The sequence below is a fragment of the Chiloscyllium plagiosum genome, unplaced genomic scaffold (genome assembly GCF_037043375.1).
Source record: "Chiloscyllium plagiosum isolate Xiang-an unplaced genomic scaffold, Cpla_swu_hap1 HiC_scaffold_27, whole genome shotgun sequence".
NCBI classification, from domain to species: domain Eukaryota; kingdom Metazoa; phylum Chordata; class Chondrichthyes; order Orectolobiformes; family Hemiscylliidae; genus Chiloscyllium; species Chiloscyllium plagiosum.
Genome location: NW_028270165.1, coordinates 64,738,998 through 64,764,884, shown reverse-complemented (window position 1 = coordinate 64,764,884; position 25,887 = coordinate 64,738,998). Strand labels below are relative to the sequence as shown.

General features: G+C 40.5%; 1 protein-coding gene across 1 annotated transcript; it reads right to left on the bottom strand.

The window, feature by feature from the left end:
* Window positions 1–688: 688 nt before the first annotated feature.
* LOC148144478 (scavenger receptor cysteine-rich type 1 protein M130-like) lies at window positions 689–25,887 on the bottom strand. Its single transcript, XM_087975334.1, has 14 exons — window positions 25,842–25,887; window positions 17,543–17,575; window positions 16,510–16,824; window positions 15,643–15,957; window positions 13,099–13,413; window positions 11,067–11,384; window positions 7,242–7,559; window positions 5,717–6,057; window positions 5,200–5,530; window positions 5,048–5,089; window positions 4,796–4,912; window positions 3,328–3,435; window positions 1,990–2,103; window positions 689–798 (listed from the first exon to the last, which is right to left on the bottom strand). Exons 1-14 carry the CDS (start codon window positions 25,885–25,887, stop codon window positions 689–691), a joined length of 2,823 nt encoding a protein of 940 aa, XP_087831460.1.

Sequence of the window (25,887 nt, the reverse complement as noted above, 5' to 3'; positions counted from 1 at the left end):
GAAAGCGGATAACTGGGTTCCAAGGAACATTGGAGCAGTTTTTCTTTTCCGAAAGGTCATTCGAAAACACTAAAATGGTTAAGCAGCTGATCAGATAGTCTGGGTTTCAAAGGCAACCGTGAGTTATTGGCATTTTTAATGTTCAGCTTAAGGAGACGTATTCTTCTTCGGGAATGGGTGTGAGTGCAGTTCCTGAAAACAACCACATCCAACGCACGTCTCTTTGCACATTACAAGTAAAGGTCCGAGGCTCTGTATTCCCTGTGAGCTACAAGAGATAAACCGTTCAAACTGTTGAGCACGTAAAACCCCATCTTTCATATTCTCCATACAGCCAGTTGATGACGCATTGAAACAGCAATTTTGTAGATATGTAATTCCAAAATTGGGTGAAGATCAGCGATTCGAAGAACTGACAAAACGCAGTGTATGATGAATCGCATCGAATTCATTTTTAAAGACGGTTCTTTATGCTTTTGAAATAAAAATCGTTCTCCAATAATACATTGCTTTCTCAGTGACAAGCTGTGGAAATGAGGCACAGGTTTGGACGTTGTTCTAGGATTTTCAGTAAATATAATATTATCATGGAATGGAAAGGAATTATGGCAGTGTGAATGCACAGAAAGGTGGTTAAAGATGTGAGTATCTGTTATTCGACTCACCGAGTGAACAAAGACCACTGTCATCATCTGTAAGTGTGAGGGTGTTCATCAGGATCACTGTCCAATTGTAACTTTCCATCATGACAGTCTGCATCTTCAGTCTCAACATCGTCATACTCACCACGAATTCGACCTGGAGAGAAAGATGAGCATCACTGATACAAATTGAAATACACAACAACGATAACTAGAAAACGAGACGAATGTCTCAGAGAGAGCAAGTGCTGGAAACTGAGACCAGAAGAGTTAGGTCATAATTCTGAAGTTACGGAATGAGCAGAGTTGATGCAAATTGGGATTGTTTTCTGTGGAAATGAGAAGGTGAAAGGTTATCTGATTGAATTATTCAAGATAATAACCCGGATAAGACAGGTAACATAAAGTAAACTACTTCAACTGATGAGACTATTTTAGCTCGAGAGGTGTTATACACAGAATTAATGCCAGACCGTTCAGGGAAGATGTCAAGAAAGGATAAAGCTGTACAGGGTTTGGAAATATATTTCCCAAAAATTAGCTGATGTCTGATCAATTCTTAATTTTAAATGTGGCCGAGATTATTGTTGATCAAAGGTATTTATGGACATGCTTCAAAGGCACGGAGCTGGATTTAGGCCACACCATAGTTTGGAATTATCTCATTGAAAGGAGGAAGAGTTACGAAGGGCTGAGAGACCTACCGCTGTATCTGTCTTGCAATTGATTGACTTGGAGCTGAGCATGCAGAGTTGCTGGCATGCCTGCGATGAGTCATGAAATGATGACGACTGTAGTTGGGGAAGACAGGAAGGAACATCTCTCTATGGTGGAGAGATCAATGACCAAAGGCCATACATTTCAGAGAAGTGATGGGAGAATTAAACAGGAAATCTTCGACTTTCTGCCAGGAAGGGTGATAGAGGCAAAACACGCACAAAAAAGTATTCAGTGATGCACTTGCAATGTCAAGACATACAAGGCTGTGGGCCAAGGTGTGCTGGAAAAATGCGATTAGAATGATAACCTGGTTGTTTTTGTAATGTTCAGCTTAAGGAAACGTATTCTTCTTCGGGAATGGGTGTGAGTGCAGTTCCTGAAAGCAACGACATCGAACGCACGTCTCTTTGCACATTACAAGTCGAGGTCATAGGCTCTATAATCTCTGTGAGCAACAAGACAGCCGGACAGACCATGCCCATGATCATGTGGTATCAAAACAGCGATTTTCTCTTTAACCAACATTCCAGTGGTCACACTACCTTGTGAGGGTTGAAATCGTTACGTTTTGGACAGCTTAGAGGGTGTAGGACGAAAATTAATTGACAGAAAGTGATGCTATACACACCTGGAATGCTGTTGGATTTCACCTCAAGATTTTCAAATCCGGGATTATTGTCAGTCAAGTTGTGGCTGGTGTAGTATTCAATGCGATTGAGTGAGTCAATGGAAGCATAAATTACTAAAAATAAAAATGGAGAGTTATTTTCAAACTCGAATTCCAAGAGAAGCCATGACCAATAAGATTTAGAATGAGTCAAATATTCTTCAACCAGAGGCTTGCGAATCTATGGAACACAGATGGCTATTGAGGCCAATCAGTGTGTATTTAAAACAGAAATACAAAGGTTATTGAGAAAAAGGGGATAAAACATCCAAGGAGAAGGCAAATCAAAGTGGTTGAGAATCACATCAGCCCTTATTGAATGGCAGAATAGACTCGATGAGCCAAATGATCTAATCCTGATCCTGTATGTCGTAGACTTATGGACTATAGTTGAAGATTTAATGTTATTAATTGTAGGTTCTTTAATCGTGCCTGTAGAAATATCTGGAATAATGTCAAGTGAACCCACTGCGGGAAGGAATATGATATAAGATCTAAGAGCAGGAGTACTCCATCTGACCGTTGCAGCCAGTTCCGCCGTTCAATAAGATCATAACTGATCTTTTCGTGGCTTCAGTTCGACTTACTCACGATTTTAACGTTCAAAACATTATTCACCCCAGTTCTAAAGACATAAATTCTCAATCCTGTGGGTGAAAATGTTCCTCCTCAATTTAGTCCTAAATCTGCTATCTCTACTTTTCAGGCCATGTCCGTTCAAATAATAGTCATTTCTAATTTTATTCCAACAAAAATGGATAATTTCACATTTATCATCTACCAGACATTTTCTTTCCATTCATTTACAAAGTATCTGAACACCTGCAAAGTTTCAGAGTCATATGCACACTTTCAGCACCACTCATCTTCTGTGATTCATCATATTTGTTTATACATTGATTCCTCAATTTTGCTTCGGCTGTTTGGTGCTGTGTAATCCATACTTACTGCAAAAGTTATATTATTTTAAAATCAATGACGAATTGATTAGTTGTCCAGCCATCTGAAGGGGTCAGGGTGGAACCAGGGTAGAAGTGAAATTTATAGTTCTGTTTGCATTTTCAAATACATGCCAGAAATAATCTATCAGGAATGTAGGCCAGTGGGAATTATCATATTGAAATTCTTCATCTCACGAAATGCGGACAGAGACACAGTTAATGAGATAGCATCCCACACACGACGACTGTGTTTTAACTAATAATCATGTTCATTCAGTCATTGATCATGGAAGACTGCAAATTAAATGGAAGCTATACTTATCCAGTCATGATTCACTATACAATAGGAAATATATACCTGGTCCATGTTTGTGATCCGTCCTCTTGCCAGGGGGAATATTCTCAATTTCTTCATAAATTCCTTGGTACAAACCAAGGCGTGAGCCTCTGCCACCAAGGTAAAGTTCTGTTGAATAAACAATAGACTGGTCAGCATTTGTAGCTGAACACTCGCAGAAACAAGGTGTTTATATCTGAAGAACCAGGGGAGAGAAGAAAGAGTTCACACAATGCTGTAGATTAGAATCTTCACACAATGTTAACTGATCGCTGAAGGGAGAACATATTGGAAAAACAAGTGAACAGGCCATGATTAATTTCCATGTCACATCAGTTACCGAACCTAGTATGTTGAACAGAAAGAGGGAGATGTTCTTCTTGGTATAAATTTGGGTATTTTGTTCTAATTTTGCTGATTCAAATATCTATTCAAGAAAATTCTCAGCTCGCAATGGTGCATGTGATTGAAAATGTTGAGTGCAGAAAATGAAACTCTTTAATGCAATGAAAAAACGAAATTGCTAATAACCTATATTTTTTAAAAAAACTTGATACCATTGAGGAGATTACAAATTCATGTTCAACATACTGTGGTGCTAACAAACAAGATTGATAATAATGTTGTTAGAATTGGACTACTTTCATTAAACAATTGCATAATTATGACAATTAGTTAAAAATCAAAACGTGAGACGAATGAAATAAGGTGCACCTTGATGACATTGATCGTGATAGACTAAGTGCCTAGTTTTTATGGCTATATGTAAAGGAAAATTAAGAGCATGTGAAAGGATAGAAAATGATTGTTATTAATGTTGATTGTCATTGCCAACTCGTGGAAAATGGTTCCCAAGCAAACGCTTTTAAATTATTGTGCAAAGTACAGAAGTATCATTTGCTCAGTCAAGGGAAGCCAATTGTTGCCTAACTGGAAGTTCCCTTAAAAGGACCCTTAATCCTCTCAATGATCTTGGGTTGTGGTAGCAGCACCCAGACACTGAAGAACCATAAATAATAGTAACTAATGAAGAAATATTTAGAGGCAGTCTGCAAATAACTCAATGAAACGGAGACATATTGCTGCCGTCATTAACCTGCTCTGGAATGTCATGTATATGTTAACTGAAAGATAAGAAAGTGCAGTCATTATATTTCTTTCCCAATGATAATGACTGGAGCAACTCCACATTATACGTTAATTCAGTTTCTCTCCAAATATATTGAGCGACTTGATGCATACTTCACATAGTTAGAATATTCTTTTAACTGCTATTTACAGTTTTGATGCATTTATCTGAGTGTTTATTAAAACTTAGCGTTTCATTGGGCAAAGTCCCTCGAAGAAAACAAACAGCCAAGAAGTGCCGCGCAATCGTGACCATCTCAGTCAAATGCTCGAAAAGTGCAATAAAAACGTACAGCCCCGAGAACATATGCAACAGTGAAAGTGACGCAGTGTTAGTTCAGTCGGTAGATATGATGCTTACCTTTCATTTGCAATTTTCTCTGCATGACCACCAATAATGCGACCAACTCACAGATTAACAAGACTCCCAAAGATGAACAGACGACAACAGGCATGGAAATAGACGGGCTTTCCTGCCCTTAAAGGAGGGAGTACAAATGGGTTTAGCATAGTTAAGGTCTGCCATGGAAAATTGTAAATAATCATCATTAAGGAAACAATGGCACTGGCGAACGCGAACACAAATACTAATAAGAGTATCAGTCATAAATACCCGCAGGTGGAGGTGAAGGGGAGACCGTCACCAACTCGGATCCTGTGGAACAGAAAGTACGAATAATTATAAAGGGCAATGTAACTTAGGAAATCAAATAGTTGCCCTGATTTTTAACATTAATGGCGCACGTCAGTCAGCATCAATCTTACCAGAACACTTTACACTGGCAATTTCCTTGTGGTTACACTTGCTTTTAGCTGGAGCTGCGGAGAGACAGTCCAACAGAGAGAATTCTCTTCCCTTACACTTCACATCATTCTGCCAGATAACATCTTTCTCCTGGGAGAGAGCGGCCTCATCTTGGGCTGATAGTGCGAAGCCACATCCCAGCTCTCTGCAGACAACATTTGCATCAGTTATATCCCAGGAATTGCCACACAACGTTCCCCAGCGTTGATCGCACATGATTTCCACTCTGCCAGAACAGTTGCTGCTTCCTCCATGCAAGTGCACACTGTCTTGCGTATCTGTGGTACAGAACTGATTATTATTGAATGCAGTACAAAGCAGAATCTCCAAGAATTCGCACATAGAGAACGAAGACGCACCTAATTGTTGATGGCAGTAAGTTGAACTGAGGGTCTGCTCCTTTGTCACATTGCTCTCTGTTGGAAGGAGAAAGATGCTCAGTCTATTGGAAATTCATGTTTGAAATGACACCCGAACATTGAGAAGGCTTGTCATGTTACCTGAACAAACTACACCAGCATCTTCCCGGTGTTGACAGTCGTGTTGACCCCACGGATCTGTGTGACATTGCCACAGTGTCGACTCGTGTGACAGACACTCCATCTCATCGAGCCAAATAGTTCCCGTTCCTGCTCCGAATGACTGAGCGTCGTACTCAACATACTGGAACGCACCACAGTGCAGCTGTTTACAAATCACTTTGGCAACGTGTGGATCCAAAGTGTCTGAACACACTGTTCCCCAGGTCCCATTGTAGAACACCTCGACTCTTCCCTCACAGCGATGCTTTCCATTCACCAGCCGCAGCTCCTTGTGTCCTGTTCAAACAATAACAGATATCCAGAATGTTAGATTGTCCATATCGCTGGTGTGTCCTGTGATTGCCGAAACGAGCAGGGTGCATGATATGAACAAAGGGAATTGCTGGAGAAACTCAACAGAATCTGTGAAGAGAGAAAGCACAGACAAATCTTCAGGTCCAGTGACGCGTATTCTGAATTGAGGAAGTGTCACTGGACATGAAACGTTGTCTCTTTGTCTCGACGGATGCTGCCAGACATATGAGTTTTTCCAGAAATTTTCCTTTTTTGTTTTAGATTCGCTGCATCCGCGGATCGTTGTGTTCAGTTTTCTTCATGACACATATTGCAATGAAAAAAGGAGTGAGCCAAATGTGTATCGTGCATGGAGTTTAGAAGGACTTGACCAAGGCACTACTAGAATCTGGCGAACTGTTTGAGAACCCGAAATGGTCGAGAAGCAGAAACTGACAGAAAACAGAAAGCCTGTGTTAAAAGTAAATTGTCCACTTTGCAGAAGTGACGGTCCACTGGAACTGGTTCTGATATCATGGCTGTTCAATTATATATATATATATAGATATATATGCAATCAATTTTAATTTTGTATCACCAGGGAAGTTTCAAACTGCTCAGTTGGAAGCAAATTACGGAATATTTTTACTGTTCTGAAAAATCATGAAAAACGCAAGTGCACAGTAATAAACAGGCAGTACAGGTCAGATACAATTGTACAGGAGCTGTGTCTGATACAGTGAAGTCTGCTCGGAAACATAAAGAAAAAAAACTCCCTTCATTTTCGAGTCACAAATAGTTCGATAGACACACGAACAGGTCTCATATTTCTGGTGGCCCGATACAAAAGTAAAGATCATAAATTTGGAATTAAGTTTTAGTAAACCCTTTATGACAATCAGGACAATATTGGCATCCACTTGGAGTAGTGACAACAGATCAAAAATGACACTTTTCATGACAAACGCGTCTTGTATCAATAGAAGGTGAAAAAAACTGACAGAAAAGCAAGTTAGATTAGAGAAACGAATTGTTCTTTCACTTTTTGTGTACATGTAAGTGTCAGAGATCGTTTCTTTAAATTACTGCCGCTGCTCTACATTCCTTCGAATTCAGTGAACATACGTCAGCATGACGTCTCACTTACAACATTCGAGCAAAGTAAGAGCATTAAAGAATGGCCTCACCCGAGCACATAATTCTCACATCCTCTTTATGAGAACAGTCGTCTTGGTGACCCAATGGTACTGAAGGACATTCCCAGAGAAATGATTCGTTTCCAAAACACTTCACATCTTTCCACCAAATGTGGCCTGAGCCCGGTCCAGAGGAGGAAGGGGGTGTCATATCCAGTGCTTTTCCACAACCCAGTTGTTTACAAACGACTTCAGCGTCTACCACATCCCATGAATCATCACAAACTGAGCCCCATATTCCATTGTAGTAAATCTCCACTCGACCAGCACAAGGGCTTCCACCATCTGACAGCCTTACCTGAAAGTGCTCTGTGAAACAATTACACATTCAATGCACATTCCCTTCATCACTCAGGGCAACATAGTATATAGATACAGGAAAGAGCGTTTTAAATGTTATCACGAGAAGTACTTATTGTGCTTAAACATAATTTCTTACAAAACTGTTAGATCAAGTGTAACCTTTTAGCAAGAATGTACAGCACATGAATGTTTCAAAATATCTTATTGCACCTGGTACTGCCAGGTTCAGTTTCCCTTTCTATATTGAATATTCTGTGAAATATTTTGCAAACAGTTGCATTTGTGCTTTCTCTTCCTGCCACTCCGTTTATGTCTGTCCATGCGTTACTTTGTCTAATGCTCACCCTATTTTATAGTGCACATAACTGTACGTTCGTCCAATATAAATACCGTCTCAGCTTTCATTCATCAGCGCACATGAGAATACTATACCTTACGAGAATATAACTGAAAGACAACATATATATTAGCATGACAGCAATAGCACTTTGAGTAGTTGTAAAAGTGTAAATACTGAAAGGGGACGAAAAGTCATTTCAGGTTATTATCACGTGTACTTAAATACAAAGGTCCAGAACTAATTCACAGAATCACAGATTTAAGAAGTCTTCAGCACAGAGAAAGAACCTTCGGCCCACCCATTCTGCTTCTGTCAAAAACAAGCTCCTAAATATTTTATGCTCATTTCCCAGCACTTGGGTTCGTCCTTAACTCCTTCGCATCACAAGTGCACATCTAAATATATCTTAGATTTCACTAACGTTTCTGCCTCTACCAAACTTACAAGCAGTGAGTTCCAGACTACTCCGCTGCCCCAAGTGGATGAAAAAGAGTATCCTCAGGTCCCTCTGAACCTTCTGTCCATCACCTTAACTCTATGCCACATGGTAAGCAATTGCATAACATAGGGGAAAGATTTCTTGTTGCTTATTATACACCTAAATCCCGCCCATACTCAGTCGCCTCTGTTCAAAGGAAATGAATCCTAATCTGGCCAAGTTGTCTTCATAGCTAAATGTTGTTCATCTCAAGAAAATCTCTCATCCGTTTCCCCCTGCATTGTCTCCATTACTGTCAAATCCATCCTCTGATGTGGATTCCTTAACTGCACACAGTTTTCTGCTCTGGTCTAAATCATGCTTCTTGCAGTTTGAGAATAAACTTTTTCGCCTTAAAACACTGTCTTCAGCTTCTAACGAACCATTTTATGATCTTTATAGAGGAAAAGTGAAGCTTCCATCAGGTCAACAGCATAACAGCTATTTGTAAGTTATTCTGCACAATGGAATTTTTGACAACTTGTGCGCTGGACCTGACACGAGAGGAGACCTTCCCTGAGCTCACTGCTTGCAAACTGCTTTTCTGATTGATGGCAAGTCACACAGTTGCTTATATCTACCGCACAGCAGTCCCCTAACTTTAGTTCCAATGCTGTTGCAATGTCCCCGGTGGTAATTCGAGATGAGTACTTAACACACAATCACCAAGAAGCCATTGCCTCGACATTGCAATGATCATGAAAGCGTTCCTTCAGGGTCTCATCACCATCCCGAGCTACATAACGCACAACGACTCCCAAAATATTATATAATTGCAGTGCGGCGACTTCGCATGTGAAACATCTCAAGACACTTGTTTTGGATGGAATACGTCTCTCGTGCATTATCTGCAAAATTCAAACTGCGCTTTCAGTCTCTGCAATGCTGCACGAGATCAGAAGATTCTCAGAGAAGATAAAAAGCTCTACTAATTGAAAGAAAAGCGATCATTTCAAGTAATGGAGTCCTAGACATATCCAGGACAAAAACAAATCCTTCAGTCCAACTCCTCCATATCAATCATATATTCTAAATTAATCCACTCCCATTTAACAACATTCCGCGCACATATCTCTAAACGTTTCCTATTTATTCACAAATCCAGATGCCTTTTAAATGTTGTAACCGTACTATCCTCCAACACCTCACTGTCAAGATATTTCATACGTACAGCCTCTTTTGTGACAAACATTGTCCCTCAGTTCCATTAGAAATCTTTTCCTCTTACTTGTAACCTCTGCCCTCCAGATTCGGATTTCACTATCCTGGGGACAATGCCTTGTCTATTTACCTTATGCATGCTCCTCCTGATATAATAAACTTCTGTCAGGTCTCCCTTCAGCCTCCGATCATCCAGGGAAAAACGCCCAGTCTGTTTATCTTCTCCATATAAGTCAATCCTTCCAACTCTGCTAACATCACTGCAATTTTTTTCTGAATCCTTTCAAGTTTACCAGCATTGTTCTTCTAAAAGGGTGGCCAGAATGATACACATAATTCCAAAAGTGGCCAACCAATGTACAGCCACAGCATGACTTTCGAATTCTTGTATTCAGTGGCACGGATCAATGAATGTAAGAGTACCAATCACCTTCTTCACTGCACTGTCTCTCCATGCCTCCATTTTCAATGCACTTAGAGTCTGCACACCGAGGTCTCATTGTTTGGCAACAATCCCCAGGACCTTACCATTAAAAGTATAAATCCTCCTCGGATTTTACTTATAAAAAGCCTCACCTCATATTTATTTAAATTAAACTCCAATTCCCATTCCTCGGCATTTTTGCCTGTCTGAACAATATCTGTTTATAATCATTCTCATCAAAATTTCAAATCGCAACGCCAACGTCACTCTCACAAAATTAGAAATTGCTGGTGAAATGCAGGAGGTTTACTGGCCTCTTTGGGAAGTGGTGTTAGCATTTCAAGTCGAGTGACTCTTTATCTGAACTAACGCATTCTTTGTGCACGTGTGTCAACTTTACTTTTGGGTTAAGAAACTGTAATTAGATTAGATTACTTAGAATGTGGAAACAGGCCCTTTGGCCCAACAAGTCCACAACGACCCTCCGAAGAGCAACCCACACAGACCCATTCCACTACATTTAACCCTTCACCTAACACGACAAGCAATTTAACATTGCCAATTCACCTATACTGCACATCTTTGGACGGTGAGAGGAAACCGGAGCACCCAGAGTGAACTAACGCAGAAACGGGGAGAATGTGCAAACCACTCAGACAGTTCCCTGAGGCGGGAATTGAACCCGGGTTTCTGGTACTGTGAGCAGTAGTGCTTATCACTGTGCCAGCCTGCCGCCCCTTAAGACTAGATTAAATTCCCGACATTGTGGAAAGTGGCCCTTTGGACCAACCAGTCCACACCGACCCTCTGAAATTTAACCCACCCAGACCCATTTTCCTCGGACTAATGCAAATGACAATCTGCGGAATTTAGCATAGCCAATTCACCTGACCTGCCACGTAATGCTTGTATCTGACACAAAAATGGTGTTAATTTCTCATATTCATCCATCTGCACCCGCCGCCCACCTCAGGTCTGCTGATATCCGAGCGATGAATAAATGGTTCGAGTGACACTGACAAGCCAGTGGTGTACATTCTCAATTTACTCAGCAGATGAATATTTGGCTTGATATATCTGAGCTGGTTTAAATGTGAAGAGTCTACTTACCTGAACAGAGGACCCCTACGCTACTGCCTTCGATGTCAGACGAATTCAATGTGTTGGAGATCCTGCAGTCCTGGAGCTGTGATTCATGTCCATGACATTGGACAACATGTACCCACGAACCACCATCACTCTCCCCGTACTTTGAAGAATTATATATTTCTAAGGCATAACCGCATCCCAGCTGTCTGCAGACAACGTTGGCATCATTCTGATCCCACACGGTGTCCTGCACTCCGCCCCAGCTTCCATGAGAGTAAACTTCAACTCGGCCATCACAGCGGCTTTCTCCATTCACTAGTCTTAGCGCCCAATTTTCATCTGCAAAATAAGAGTTACTGAGAACAGCGATTGAAATGAACACAGATATTCGAGAACTGACAATCACAGGAAAATGTATGATTTGCAATCATAAAGATATTTTGTCCATTTACTTTTTCAAATACTTTCATCATGTCATCACATTTCTTCTGTCAACAAAATTGAGAGAGGCGTGGAAATAAAAGTGCTGCTACTCTGGCATTCGTTTGAAAATAAAGTCTCGTCTTCAGCGAGCGACCTCATCCATTCAGGCCGACTGTCAGTCTGCAAATGCTACTCGTATGCTTTGACCATTTATATGTTGCCACTCCTCTCATGGTTGATGGCAGAGCATGTTGCACTGAGCAAATGACCCGCAACATGACTGAGACAACGGTCAAGAATATAATGGAAATTTAGGAACAAGTCTGTTTGAGAATTATGACATTCAAAACACTTGTGAAAATTTGGGACAGCTCCTAAATTTTAAAACGTGATGCTGTCACTCACTAACGTAACTGCCAATATTCTCCATTATCTTTTGAAAACTGTCTCCACGTTATTGCTACGTCAAAACCTTTTATAAGAAGGTATGAATACATCTGATTTCTGCGGAGCCATTTGTGTAGATCCTGATATTCCCTGCCAGGAGTTGAGGGCAGAATGTCATGTCATAAAAATGTTGTCAGGAGTAATTCAGATGCTTTATGCATTCTCTGGGGAATGTTGGAAAATTTATGCTCTGGAATTGGAGCCCAGTTTCAGCTCGTGAACAGGGAAACTATGAAGAAATATTGAAACCAAAACTCATGAAGCTCCTAATGTTTGTCAGGAAATCAAATCTGGTTTCCACATTTGATCTGCCCGACAAGGTCTTCAGGCTCATAAAAGAGTGACAAAATCATAACTAAAGGCCTGTAAAACCAACTTAGTTAAAATGAAATCAGGCATCAGCACAAATCCTTGCCTCACCAGTTACATCTCCGTTCCCTGAAAGACTAAGTATCACAATAATTATTGTTTAAATGTTCGTGGAATATTCCAAATCTGAAACAGTACAGAGAGTTTAGAAGCACTCACACAATTAGTAACCCAGGCAGAATGGATGCATTTTTGGAGAGACAGGGGATTGACATTTGAAGAATGCGGCAGTTATATGCAAAGATTTAGGAAATTAATTATCATCTTGGATGGCATTCAGAATTTTTTAAAAAAACATAATGTACATTTAATACAAATAAACTTCCGAAAACTCAAGTGTTGCATCTCAGAACATCATTGTGCCAAATCAAACATGGCCTCTTGATTTGCAAAGTGGAGATAGAAATTAAGACCTGGTGGTGCTGAGAGTGCCCGAAATTCCAGAATAGCAGCTGGTAAATATCAAACTGAGTTAATAGTCTGGAACGGAAAGTTAGTCTTAGCGATGGTGACAGTCAAACGATCATCAATTCTCCTAACAACTCATCTGGCTAATACTTTTCCTTATGGAAGGACATCTGCCGGTCTAACCTTTTCTGACTGACATATGACTGCGGATTATTAACCATATAGTTGAAAGGTAACGACTTCCTGAAGTGAACTAGTGCACCAGTTAAACGGAGATTAGTCACAAAAGGCCAACAGGCCATGGGCTCACCAATGACATTCCATTAAGGTATAAATAAAATAATTCCAAACTTTAAGTACACAAAAACACTGTTTCGCAAAAGAGCAATTGCTATAAAAGACACACCCGAGCAGATGACATTGGCCATATTTCCATGTAAACAGTTGAAGCTTTCCCCATGAGAAACAGGACAATTCCACAGTCGTCGCTCGTTTCCGTTGCATTCATAGTTTTCCTTCCACACTGGTCGGGCTCCCCTCCCAAATCGAGCATCTCTCGGGATCGACTTTACAGTCCCGCAAAAAAGGTGCTCACAGACCACATTGGCGTCTTGTAAGCCAAAGTAAACACCGCACAGCGTTCCCCACTGCTCTCCATGAAGGACCTCCACTCGCCCAGAGCACCTGTTCTCCCCACCAACCAATCGGGGACCATTGTTTCCTGTTTTGGATCAAATAAAGAAACAAACGTTTGCAAATATCCACGCACTTGTTCAAGATTCAAAAGAGAAAATAAATCGAATCTCATCCTCCATTGCCCAATACAACACATGACAGTTACAATGTCTTTAAAATAATTACGATCATTTCATGAAACTCTTTCCACTATTCACATTTAAAGGGTATCCCAAGATAGTGATTATGATCATTTACCTCAGTCCTGGAAAACCTATGAAACGAGGGTGTAAAGGTTGACTTGATGCAGTCCATACTTTGATAACAGCAGTGTACTTTTGGTCCCGATTGCTCGTGCAGGTTAGATTGACTTTTGCAATCATGCAGTAATGCTTAACCCAATTTACTGATGAATACGTGGCTGCAATCTTGTTAGAGAGATGTGGTTGATGGTGATTTAACCTGATGGTCACTATTCATCAGCCGAGGGTTGAGCTCAGAAGGTGAGGACCATCATGGCAACTTCAGATTGTGGGGGTTATGAACCAACGCTGATGGCATTACCTTATATCAAAGACCAGCCATTCAACCCACTGAGGTAGCCGATTCCATCACGGTGTTACAATACAGTGCAGCTAACGAGGCGAATGTATTAAATAATTATTTTTGAAGGCAATTTATGAAACATGGGCAACAAATGAGTTTACAAGTTTGAGGCAACTGAGATACTTATAATGTTGAATAATATTTTGTACAGTAAGATATTGATTGTCTAGGTGACCAAATCATTACCAGTGCATCAGATGCTGGCTGCAATATGCAGTTTCAATAATATTAACCTTTATTCTGCCATCGAACCTATGGTAATGAAATCAATTATAACCTGTGAAAGTGTACCGTTTGGTAGAATGTGACATGGACTTCCCCGAATTTGCATTGAGATGCAGAGTAACACTTCAAACTTAGCCCCTGGTACCATGCATCAATGTTTTCAAACCATTATTCATGACATCTCCCAATTTCAGTAGAGCATGCAAAGAGAGCAGAACAGATAAGTAAGTGACAGATGAAACTTTAAGCAAAGCAGTTTGAGGTAGTATATTTTGGCAGCCTGGAAAATGACTTACAACGTGCATTTAGATGTTTTCACCTTTTCCCTCTTCATGTTGTGAATAAGTGCACTTTGACAGAAGTGCTGGAGCTTCAAAAGCTGAGATACATCAAGTTGACAGAATACTTGGAAGAGTAGTCAGCAATGCAACTTAAACTTAAATTTAAGAATAGAAGAATTTAGGGCAGAAAGAGAGAAATAATTCCTTTGTGTTTGGGAAGATAGGAAAACATTGTTTATAATTATGTGGAACACATAATTGACAAAGTGTGTCCTGGCTCTTGAGGAGATGCATACTCGAAGAGATACGCGAACAGGCTTCTATTTTCGACTAATGTGTATTGTACAGGTTATGGATCATATTGAAGCAATGGAGCTGGAACTGATGTACGAGAATATTACTTGATGAACAAAGCAGCAAACGAAAGAAATTACTGGACCTGCCAATTGATCATCGAAAGAGTAACAGGCAATAATGGTACGATTTAGGACAAAAGGTGCACAGTATTACATATTGGAATGTAGTGAATCAGACAGTTGACAAAGTGCATATACCATGCAAAATTCAACGTGTTACGAAGGCAAGATAAATTTACAGCAACGTGAAAGTTCAGAGATTGAGAAGCGTCGCAAGTAAGGGACAGAACGGTGAATAAATTACCATGATAATATATATCAGCCAACGAGTGTTTGTGAGCTGGAACTTCTTGCTGAAAAAGTTGTTGTCAAGAGTGATCTTCAATGATGTCATACAGTCTGTTTGTATTGTTAAAAAATATAATCGGGTCAGGGAGATTCAGAAAATTAACAATTGTCTTGTCATAACTTTAATTGTCTGAGGTTCACGTCAATGTATCTGTATCGACCAACGATTCACATTATCCTCCATGAGCGACGTTTAGTCAACGTCGACACTAAAGGGTATTGACTGTGGACAGTTGAAGAAATGTCTTTCCCAATCCAAACGCAAACGTTTTAAAATGTTTAAATTTTCAATAATTTCGTGTATATTTTACCTCATCACTCTTGTGCCAGGGAACATGAGAATCTTGAGGATTAGTTGTGATTTGTCACGGTCAAAGCAATGTCAGGAATGCCAGCGACATTACTCTTACACACATTAAGCGGAAATGTGTCTTTTCCTTTCGGTAAGCTTGTACTCACCTGAACATATCAGGGTGACATTGTTGTGTCCAGTGCAATCCTGGTGCGTGGTTGAAGACCGAGGGCACGTCCCCAGCTGAGTCTCATTGCCGGTACATTTAATCACCTCAGTAGCCGTGAGGACAGCACTGCCTCCAGAATGCATCGAGCTTGAAACAGACACTGCGACTCCACAACGAAGCTGTGCACAGGCCACATTGGCGGTTTTCAAATCCCATTCAAGCCCACACATTGTTTTCCAGGTGTCACCGAACTGAACCTCCAGTCTTCCAAAGCATTGGGAATTTTGAGGTACCAACCTCAGAGATCTGTGATCTGAGATTTTTTTTAAAAAGCGCAGAATCAGAGCAATTTATACAAACAGCGACTTAGATTATTTTCTGATAAACATTAATGTGATTAATTTTAGGTCTGGTACATCTGGAAATAAATTGTTCCTGCAATCAGTTTGCTGCCCTGTCGATCTCATTCATGTTCACCCACAACCACGACCCTCATCTAATCTGACAGAAAGCGACTTTCAACCTCGAGATAAATGGCACAAAGTGATTCTGCCAGCCAACTCAATGTCGAACCTCAGTATGCATTGGGTTGTAATTGTGATAATTCCTGCAGCGCAGTTCTCTCAATGTGGCTTCAAATGACATCACAATCGACACCTATCCTGACCCTTCACCGGAGTGGAAACGGTAACAGGAATTCTTCAAATATTCACAAATTATATTGTAACACCGAATAAATTGGGGGTTTTGTTAGTATCATGTTAATAATATTTGGATAGTTGTCGTTGTATTATCATATCCCTTTCTGGTTCCAGACAGCACTGACTTGTGATAAATCTGCACAGAAATGGCAATAGATTTTTACCTGAACAGACGACACCAGCATCATTGCCGTGTGAATAGCTGTGGGGATCCCATTCCTGTGATTGACACTCCTTCAGAGCGCGCTCGGTCCCGCTGCACTCAACTTTCCAGGTCACAATGGGTCCGGATCCTCGTCCAAAGTGAGCCCCGCCCGGGGCAGAGACCGCGGTCCCACAGTCCAGCTCCCGACACACAACTGCAGCATCCGGCAGGTCCCATTTATAATCATATACAGTTCCCCACTGCCCCTTGTAGTGAATCTCCACTCGGCCAGCGCAAGGACTGCCCCCATTCTCAAGTCTCAGCCTCACTGACTCTGTGAATATAGAAGTGGTCACCAACGTGAACACTGCTTCATTGTAAAATATCGAATCATCGCCTGCATTCCCGGCTCACAACGCAACGGGAGTGAGGGCATGGTAAATGTGCAGGCTATCGCCATATAACTCAGGATACGTAATGTGGATGGAGAAGGGCGAATGGTCATTTGAAAAAAATGATGCCGACTCACAGAGAGCGAGGGTCAGAGATCAATTTCTATGGAAACATATCCTCTAAAGTGGCCAACGTGAGTACATTTTTATTTCTCATTCATGGGATGTGGGCACACTGAATAGCGAGAAAAACACTCTGATCCGCCCTGCAAACATCTGAAAATGAAACAGCATTTCGGTCTCCCACGGCCAGAAATATTGTGGGATGTCCAGTCATGTGAGCATGATGTCACTGCTCAATTGTGAGTGAAATAATTTATATAAATTTCCGCCAGCAGCACTGCGTGTGTAGGTGCATCTTCACAGTATCTCCATGTGTTGTCTCTCTATCTGAGAACGGCAGTGTGCGGAGGAACTGAGTTTTCACACTCTGCTCCCCTGAAATAAGAAACCTTCAGGAATAATGCATCCCCATTAGTTAGGAACACACAGCTGTTCAACTTGCACATGAAGGCAAGGAGATCATCAGCACAAGTTTGTGTTTGAACGGAATCATCAGAATATAGGTTTTGCCTGTATATGAAAAAAAAGTGCAATTACCTTTACGATCGGCCTGAGTGTCGCCACGTCTGCCTGAAATAGGGGGATGAAAATTGAAGTGTTACAATTCAATTTAACACGTAGAAATAAATTGAACAAATGCAACAAATGCGGGCAATAATTATCGCTAGTTTGCCAAATAATCCTATTTTACACAGAGGATGGTGTTAGTAGGGAATTAGCTGCGAGTGGAAGTGATTGAGGTGGGAACATTAACAACGTGTAAAAGAGGTTCGGACAATCACATGGATAGGGACAGTTGAGAAGGATATGAGTCAAGTGCAGAGAAATAGGTTTTGTGTGGATTGGCATTTTGGTTGACATGGAACAGTTTGGGGCAAAGGGTCTATCTCCGTGCTATGACTATATATGATATCTGGAACTTTCACATCCTCATTTCATGCAATGCTGATAAAAGCAGGAAATATAATTACTGCAATTATCAATTATTGTCTGTTTTCTTCTAAAGTTAACCGAATTGTTTCCACACAGAGAGACACGCTGCCAATTCTCTGACTGGTCTACTCGTCACTGCATTTCCTCCTTCCTTAACATTGTGATGATCGCCAAAAAGAGCGATAATGCTCCCCAGTTACCAAAGCTTTCAGCATTTTAGAAACTTTAGTGTATCAGCAATACTGAAATAAACAATGACTAACAGTGCTTCGTCAGCAACAAACTTCCGAAAGTGTTTTTTTAAGTGCTTACCAACTTTAATATTCGACTTTATTATGTTCCCCTATCTACATGGCGACAGTATCACGAGATTCACTCAACAACAATATCCAGCAGGAATTTTCCATTTTCCCAATTCTGGAACATGACGTTTTACGATGGATTGAAAGAGGCAGTTCAATATGTCACTGTCCACAAACCATTCCGTGATCACAACAGAGGAAGAAGGTCATTCGGTCCAAGGGGCCTGTGCTACATCTTTGAACAAACTGCTTAACTTGTTCCACCCACGTTCAACTGCACTTGGGACAGGATGGTGATGAACACGCTATGTACTTCTTTTTTAAAGGAATATTCGAGTGTTTACTGAGTTGCCCTGTTATTGATGTTACTAACAATATATTGTCCTCCTCTCCCAAGCTGACAGAGGAATCGAAATATATTTTCAATTTAAATTTAATTACATTTTCTCCCAATGCGTGATATATTTTGATGATTTTTAGCTTCCTGAGAATACTATCCCATACAATTTTTCAAAAATTCGATAAGCCTTGAATTGCTTGTTTTGAATCTCAGAATAATTTCCTTAAAACTTTCAAGCAATCAGACAACACGGGTCATCTGTCCATTTGTTAATAGATGGTCGCTCACTGTGATGTATTCAATCCGTGCTGAACAACCTCTCTCATTACCTGCATTCACCGACTTGACTGATCGTTCACCTCTTTCTCATTCGTATGCAATATCCTTACAATGTAATGCTAAATCCTAATTGTTTTTTAATGTAATTGGTTGCAGGAAATGAACAGGAAAAATTTAAAAGAATGTCTTGCAGGTTGGTCCGTTCATCAGACGTTTGATGTTCCTTTCTAACTGGAGAGTTTTGGAAAACAACAATTCCGGATCAGATCAGTGACACCATTGTGAACTCTCTCACTGATGGGAGAACTGATGCAAATTAAATCTACTGAAAGACTGTTCGTCGCGATTTCAGACAGATGGAACTATGGAATAAACTTGTCTGGTTTTGAACACGTATGTTGTCCTTTTGAACTACTTTTGAGAACATTTACTGTCTCACATGAAACACTACAGAGGACATAACTTTCAGCGTTGAATCAAGTGACAGTCGGTACAATTAGTGTCCTACACTTTTCACACCGATAAAAGAACATAAGAACTCGGAGCAAGAGTGGGCCATCTGGCCCATCAAGGCTGCGCCGCCATTTAATGAGATCCTTTCGTGGATTCAGTTATACTTTCCCGCCTATCCTCCACAGCCCATAATTCCAGTACTGTTCAATAATCTATGTATCCTTGTTTTAAATGCATCCAACAAGCCTCAACTCCTTCACTCGGCAGGGAATTCCACAGGCTCACAACAGAATTGGTGAAAAAGTTACTCTTCACCTCAGTCTGAAATCTCATTCTCCCTATTTTAAGGCGACGTTCCCAGGTTCTAGTTTGACCCGTCAGTGGAATAAACCTCCACGCTGCTATCATATCTACTCCCTTCATAATTGTATAAGTTTCTGTAGGAGTCACCACTCATTCTTCTAAATTCCAATGAGCGTAGTCCTCGTCTTCTCAAGCTCTCCTCACAGGCCAAACCTCTCTTCTCCAGAATCAATGCTGTGAACCTTTTCCGCTATCTCTCTACTGCCAGTATATTACTCCTCGAAAACTGTATAATGCCTACTTCAAACTGAATCGCTGTATTGACAAAGAAGTCAAGTTGATTTTCAGTCTGCTTCAGCCGGACATGAGGGACATGAACGTCACTTCTTAACTGTAGTGCTTATTTAGATTTCAATAAATAGTCATTATTTGACTGATATTTTGTAATTTAATTAAATGTCAATCAAGGCAGGGAATATAAAGAAACAAAATTATTGACAGCAGCAACAATGCAGAATACCTGTCCTTTTTGAACGCGAATTAAAACTGAACACATGTTAATTACTAAATTTAGAACTAAACAATGCATTCAACTCCCGTTTGATATGACTTTACTCATTCATTTTTTAAAAAAAGATCAATTAGACTTTACGATCTACCCGAGTAGTAGAATTATGTCGAGAATAAAGAATTCATGTCTTCGTAAAATTGAAAACAATGAGTTGGACATGGGTGCCTGCAAGGGATCCTTGTATTTCTTCTTGGCTAATATCGAATTTATAAAAGAGTAATAATGGATTAAGAAGTCTGCTATCCATTACTTCTGCAGGAGGTGAATATTGAAGTGGTTTATGCAACTTACAATTTCATATTTCATGCACTTCCCTAGTTGTTCAACAAAGATCTACAAAACATAATGATGGAGCCGTTCACCATCTCGTGCTTTGTCATCTGATCCAAGAATGTTGTTACTTCTAGTTTAGCAAATATGAGATTAAGCAATCCAATTTGTCCCACTGTTTCACAAATTGAGAAGATTCAAAGCGCGAGATGAAACAAAATAGTGTACAAGTGATGCAGAACCAGAGTAAAATTACTTCTCTTTCAAATCTATTGTCTCATCTTAGGAGCCACTGAGACTGTTGATCTCGAAAGTACACAAAACTAAACTCAGAAATCTTTCTTTCAATGGTTTTGCATCGGTCCCCAATCAAGTCTCCTTCAAGTGCTTTTAATTAAATTATATGCAACAGCGTCAGGACATCTGCCTCTGCTCGTCAAACTCACAACATAAACCATTTCACAAATTCAGCCAAAGCAATTCAGACACCAGGCTGCTGGCAGAAAAGAAAAGTGCATATGGAAAATCTGAAACAAATATGAAGAATGCTGGGGAAACCCAACACATGCGGAGAGAGGAACAGTGTTAAAGTTGCGACTCTGTTGGGACTCCTTATTTTCTATCCTTCTGTTCTGAGTGATCATATCAGACTCGCAACATTATCTGTGTTTCACTCTTCATTAATGTTGACAGATCTCCTGTGTTTTAAAAAAAATTTCCAAGTTTCTTTAAGGTATGAAGCTGTTATGCATACTGCGCAAAGTTCATGTTAATAAATGTATAATCAACCTCCTTTCTTCATATATCAGCTAATAAAATAATGTTGAAAGTATTCACACATATAGAATGTGAAACTAAGTCTGAACGACTTGAACAGTGTTGATATGCATGTCTTTTTTATCTTCTGCCATATAGCTTAGGACAAAATAGACAGCAACTAAACTTTAAAGGAGATAATACCAGTTTAATCTTCTGGATATAAAATGCAATCCACTCTCAGTGTCACTGTACCCATTATATGGGTGTAAATGGATTGACCAAATACAGCACGTCAACAAAATCTAGGCACACTAGTTACTCTAACCCAACATTTCGATCTCGAGAGATTGATTTAACCTCTGCGATCTGCTTTATGGAAATGATCCACAACATGCCGACGTAAGCACTTAATTCATTAATATACATGGAAATATATCGGAGAGCCAACGGGAGAAGAATGAGAAAGAAGGCTTCAATACTTTGGATAATTCATGATGCTGGATAAGTAGGAGTAAATTTTCCAGAGAATGAGAAGCCGAACTTACCACAAAGCAATACAACTCCGTGTACATGAACTCTCTTAACATACTACGCCATAGCATTTACAGTATCTTGTTTAACTTAGACTCCCTACAGTATGGAAACAGGCCAAATGGCCCAACATGTCCATGCTAACACTCCGAAGAGTAACCCAACCAGACCCATTCCCCTCTGATTAATTCACCGAGCGCAGTGTGGGCAACGTGGCATGGTCTGCACATCATTGGACTGTGGGAGGAAACCGGAGCACCTGGATACACAGGGGCAATGCATAAACAGGGACAATGTGTAAACTCCACATAGACATCGCCCGAGGCTGGAATCAACTCAGCCACCATGCCGCTCCATATAATGATCTGAACTGGGATGTCCATCCTTTCACTACAAGTCCAGAACAGGAGCCAGATTTACAGCATTATTCACTTTCTGACTCCTCAAGAGTAATAACTGTGAGCAATATACAAGCCAGCGCTATGAACAGACATTCGCTACTTACATTGCTGCAATAAACTGTAACACACTTTCAAAAGCTGGAAGGCACTTGGCACAAAGAAATCGGCTTCACTTACAACCCTTGCATTAGCTGAAGAACTTAAAGCATTCACCACCAAGATTCAGCCACCAAAGTTGCGCCATCAATGTTAATTGCAAGAACTCAGCTAAACTCCTTCCCTAACTGAACAAAACTGCAGCCACACTACCGAACAAGGTGCACAGATAATTAAAAGCACCGGCACCTGCAAATTCCCATCCTGATTGGGATGGCGACATTGTTCCTTCACTGATATTTGGTCAAGATCTGCAATTCTCTCCTCGCATATGATGATGTACAGAGGGTCAATTAATGCAGTGGACCATGAGATCAGGTGACCGCCACCTGGAAGGATTTTCTGTAACATTGACCAAACCAGACATTCCCACAGTTTTGAACAAATAGAAAAAGTGTTGTGAAATAAATATCCTAATAATGATTTTCACCTCTCCCATTTGTCACTAAGAAGAAAGTTGGAAAAGGATTTATTTTGGATATTTCATTTTTGAAAGGCTTGCGTGATGAAAATTGTGATGTTAAACAATATTGAGGTAAACATGTTAATTCCACATCAAATAGTGGAAAAAATCTTGAATGCGTGAACGTGAATTTAGTAACATATGTAAAAATCACAACTCCAGATTACAGTCGAGCCAGTTTATTTGGAAGCACTAGCTTGTGGAGTGCCGCTCCTCTATCAGCACAACGACATGATGAAGGAGCAGCGCTCTGAAGGGTAGTGCTTCCAAATAAACCCCGTTGGACTCTAACATAATGTTGTGTGATTTTTAACTTTGTCCACCCCAAACCAACACTGGCTCCTCCACATTAAAGTAACGTCGGTCCACAAATAATATCACAAAACGGTCAGGCAGACCATAGGTATAATCTGAGAGTATAATCCATTTGTGCGTGAGTTTAATTAATGGTGACATAGTGCTGACTGGTGTTTTACTGACACCATATTCACTGTTAGCCCAAAGTCTGGTGCACCCAAATGTAACAGACAACCGTTACAGCTGGTCAGATTTTGTTGAGAAGCTTGAGATTGCTTTCTTTTTGGCTTGCCTTCAGAGATAACACCGTTAGCAAAACAAAAAAATCAAAACAAGATAAGACGCCTGAACTACCTCCATATTTCTATTCAGATCATGTTGAAAAGTAAGTCTAGTACAACTGTCATCAGAGAAAGGGTACAACTCTCACCAGAGAATAGGAGATATGTGTAAAGTGAGTTCAAGTTTTCGAAGAGCTAACTCTGCCAACAAAATGATATTACTGTAAGCCCTGCCTCAATTTGCAGCTCTCTTGCCTCGACACAGAAAGGTAATTGCTCAAACCCGTTTCAACCGGTTTGAGCATAAATTCAGCGCTGAAGGAGCAGTTGATGCACGTATCTTAGAGTCCTCGACAACTGTGGGAAAAGAAGAGGGTGAACCCTGTCGGGTTGTTCTCTCAGCAGACTGTCCAAGTCATTTGGCAGAATGCTTCATCACCAGAACGTTCTAACAAGCACGAAGACGTCGCTTGGCTTGTGGTGAGAACGGCACAAACTGCGAGATCCCTCATGTACAGCTGGCCAGTTTGCCACTACCCACACTGCTCTCGAAGTGGATGCAGGGTTTGGAAGGGTGGCAGGGGACACGGGAAGTGACCGTAAAACATATCTTTCTGGAATTGCCCTTTGCAAACGATGTCTGGAGAAAGATGCAGTCAATTCTGTCGAGGCTTTTCACAAGCAGCTCTTTGACTCAGGACACTGCTCTCCGATCAGTTGCCCACGATACACATCGACACTGAAACAAACATCAACTACGCCTGGAAGAGCATCAAGTCGCTGAAAGATGTTCTTTGGTTTGCATGAAACTCTTTGGTATTCCAGAGCAAGCGTTTGACCCCGACGGAGAGTTGCACACTGGCACATTCCAAGGTGCAGGACTGTGTGTTTAGGAATGCATTAAATGTTGAGGCAGCTGCCGCCAAGGCAGTGGAGAAAGACAACTGTCTGAGGTCTTACTGCTGAAGGTATATGTGGGTCCGTTCAGTTATCAGACCCCTCGATGTCTCAAGTATATATAAATACAATCTTGTCCAAGTAAGACATGCCTTTAGTGTGTTGCTGGATAGAGTCAAATTCCAGTGTTTGTTTGTCCTTCAATCAGGACTGTACAGAAATAGGAGAGAATTAGGATTGTAGATGCTGAAGATCAAAGTCTCAAAGGGTGGTGGTGGAAAAGCACAACTGGCTGGGCAGAATCCGAGGAGCTGGAGAATCGACGTTTGAAGCAAAAGATCTTTATCCTGATGAAGATTTTATGCTCGAAACGTCGAACCTCCTGTTCCTTGTATGCTGCCTTACCAGATCTGCTTTTCCAGCACCATAGTTTTTGACTACTGTACAGAAGTGACCTGTTTCAGTGACTATGTATGCATGTAAAAGTATTTATATGAACAAAGTTTTTAAATGGAGACAGGAAAAAAGAAGACATCTTTCTGTAAAAATGCTTACAGTAATTCGACTGAAATTCTTCAACAACTTCCCCGGTCCAGGAAGAAGAGCTATTGATATTGCGCTGGCTAGTGGCAATCATTCAACTAAATTCACTGAATAACAAAACTGGTGAACAAAAGAAGGTGAAAGAACTGTGCATGTTGGAAATCAGAACCAAAGGAGAAATTGCTGGAAATACTTCGCAGATCTGGCAACATTTGCAGACAGAAAGCAGCGTGAATGTTTCGCTTTGGTTATTTGAAGATGACCAGTTGACTGTGCCTTTTATTAGAGCGACAATTCTAACAGATTTCATGGAATAAATTGCCTGCCAAGTTTCCAAAATCGCAGAACTGTCTGAACAATAAAATATAACAAATTAGCACACAGCGCCTTTGTTCCACTGAGGATGCGAACAGCTAACTGCGCCCTTTATCACAGCAATGTTTCTTCCACTTTCCTCGGAGGAACTTGCCTGTCACGTTTCCTAAATTGCAGAACTGTCTCAACAACAAAATGTACCGAATTGGCCCAGAGTTCCTTTGTTTCACTGACATTGTCAACGGCGCTATATAAATGCATCAGTATCGAGAAAGTTTTCGAATATAAAGAGAAGAAAAACTAACTAAAATCAGTGTAACATCAAGCTCCTAGAAATACATAAATATTCAGTTTCTATTTTACACTCTCCCAAATATTGACGAATAAATTAGGTAAATATTGTTCAGCAGGTTTCCCGACTACACACACTGTTGAAGCAGCGATGGGCACTGTTTCCAAACACACCCGAATTGTCTGAGTAGGTTTTCAACTCTGAACTGCATAAAAACTCCGAATAAATGCAAGGATTGGGGGTTAATGGGGGTTGTGGTTGGGAAGCTCTGAAGCCTCAGAAACAGTTCCATAAAAAGTCAGAAAATAATGAAGACAAAATAGTTTTCATTCCCTATCATGCCAATATTTTATCTCGCATAGACTGATCATTATATTTTTGCCACATATATGTTGCCAATCATTGACCTATAAATGGTTGCGAAAATGTATTCAAGTGACCATAACTCACAGTTCAATAGCTGCAGAAGAAGTAACTTCACGAGGCTGACAAACAT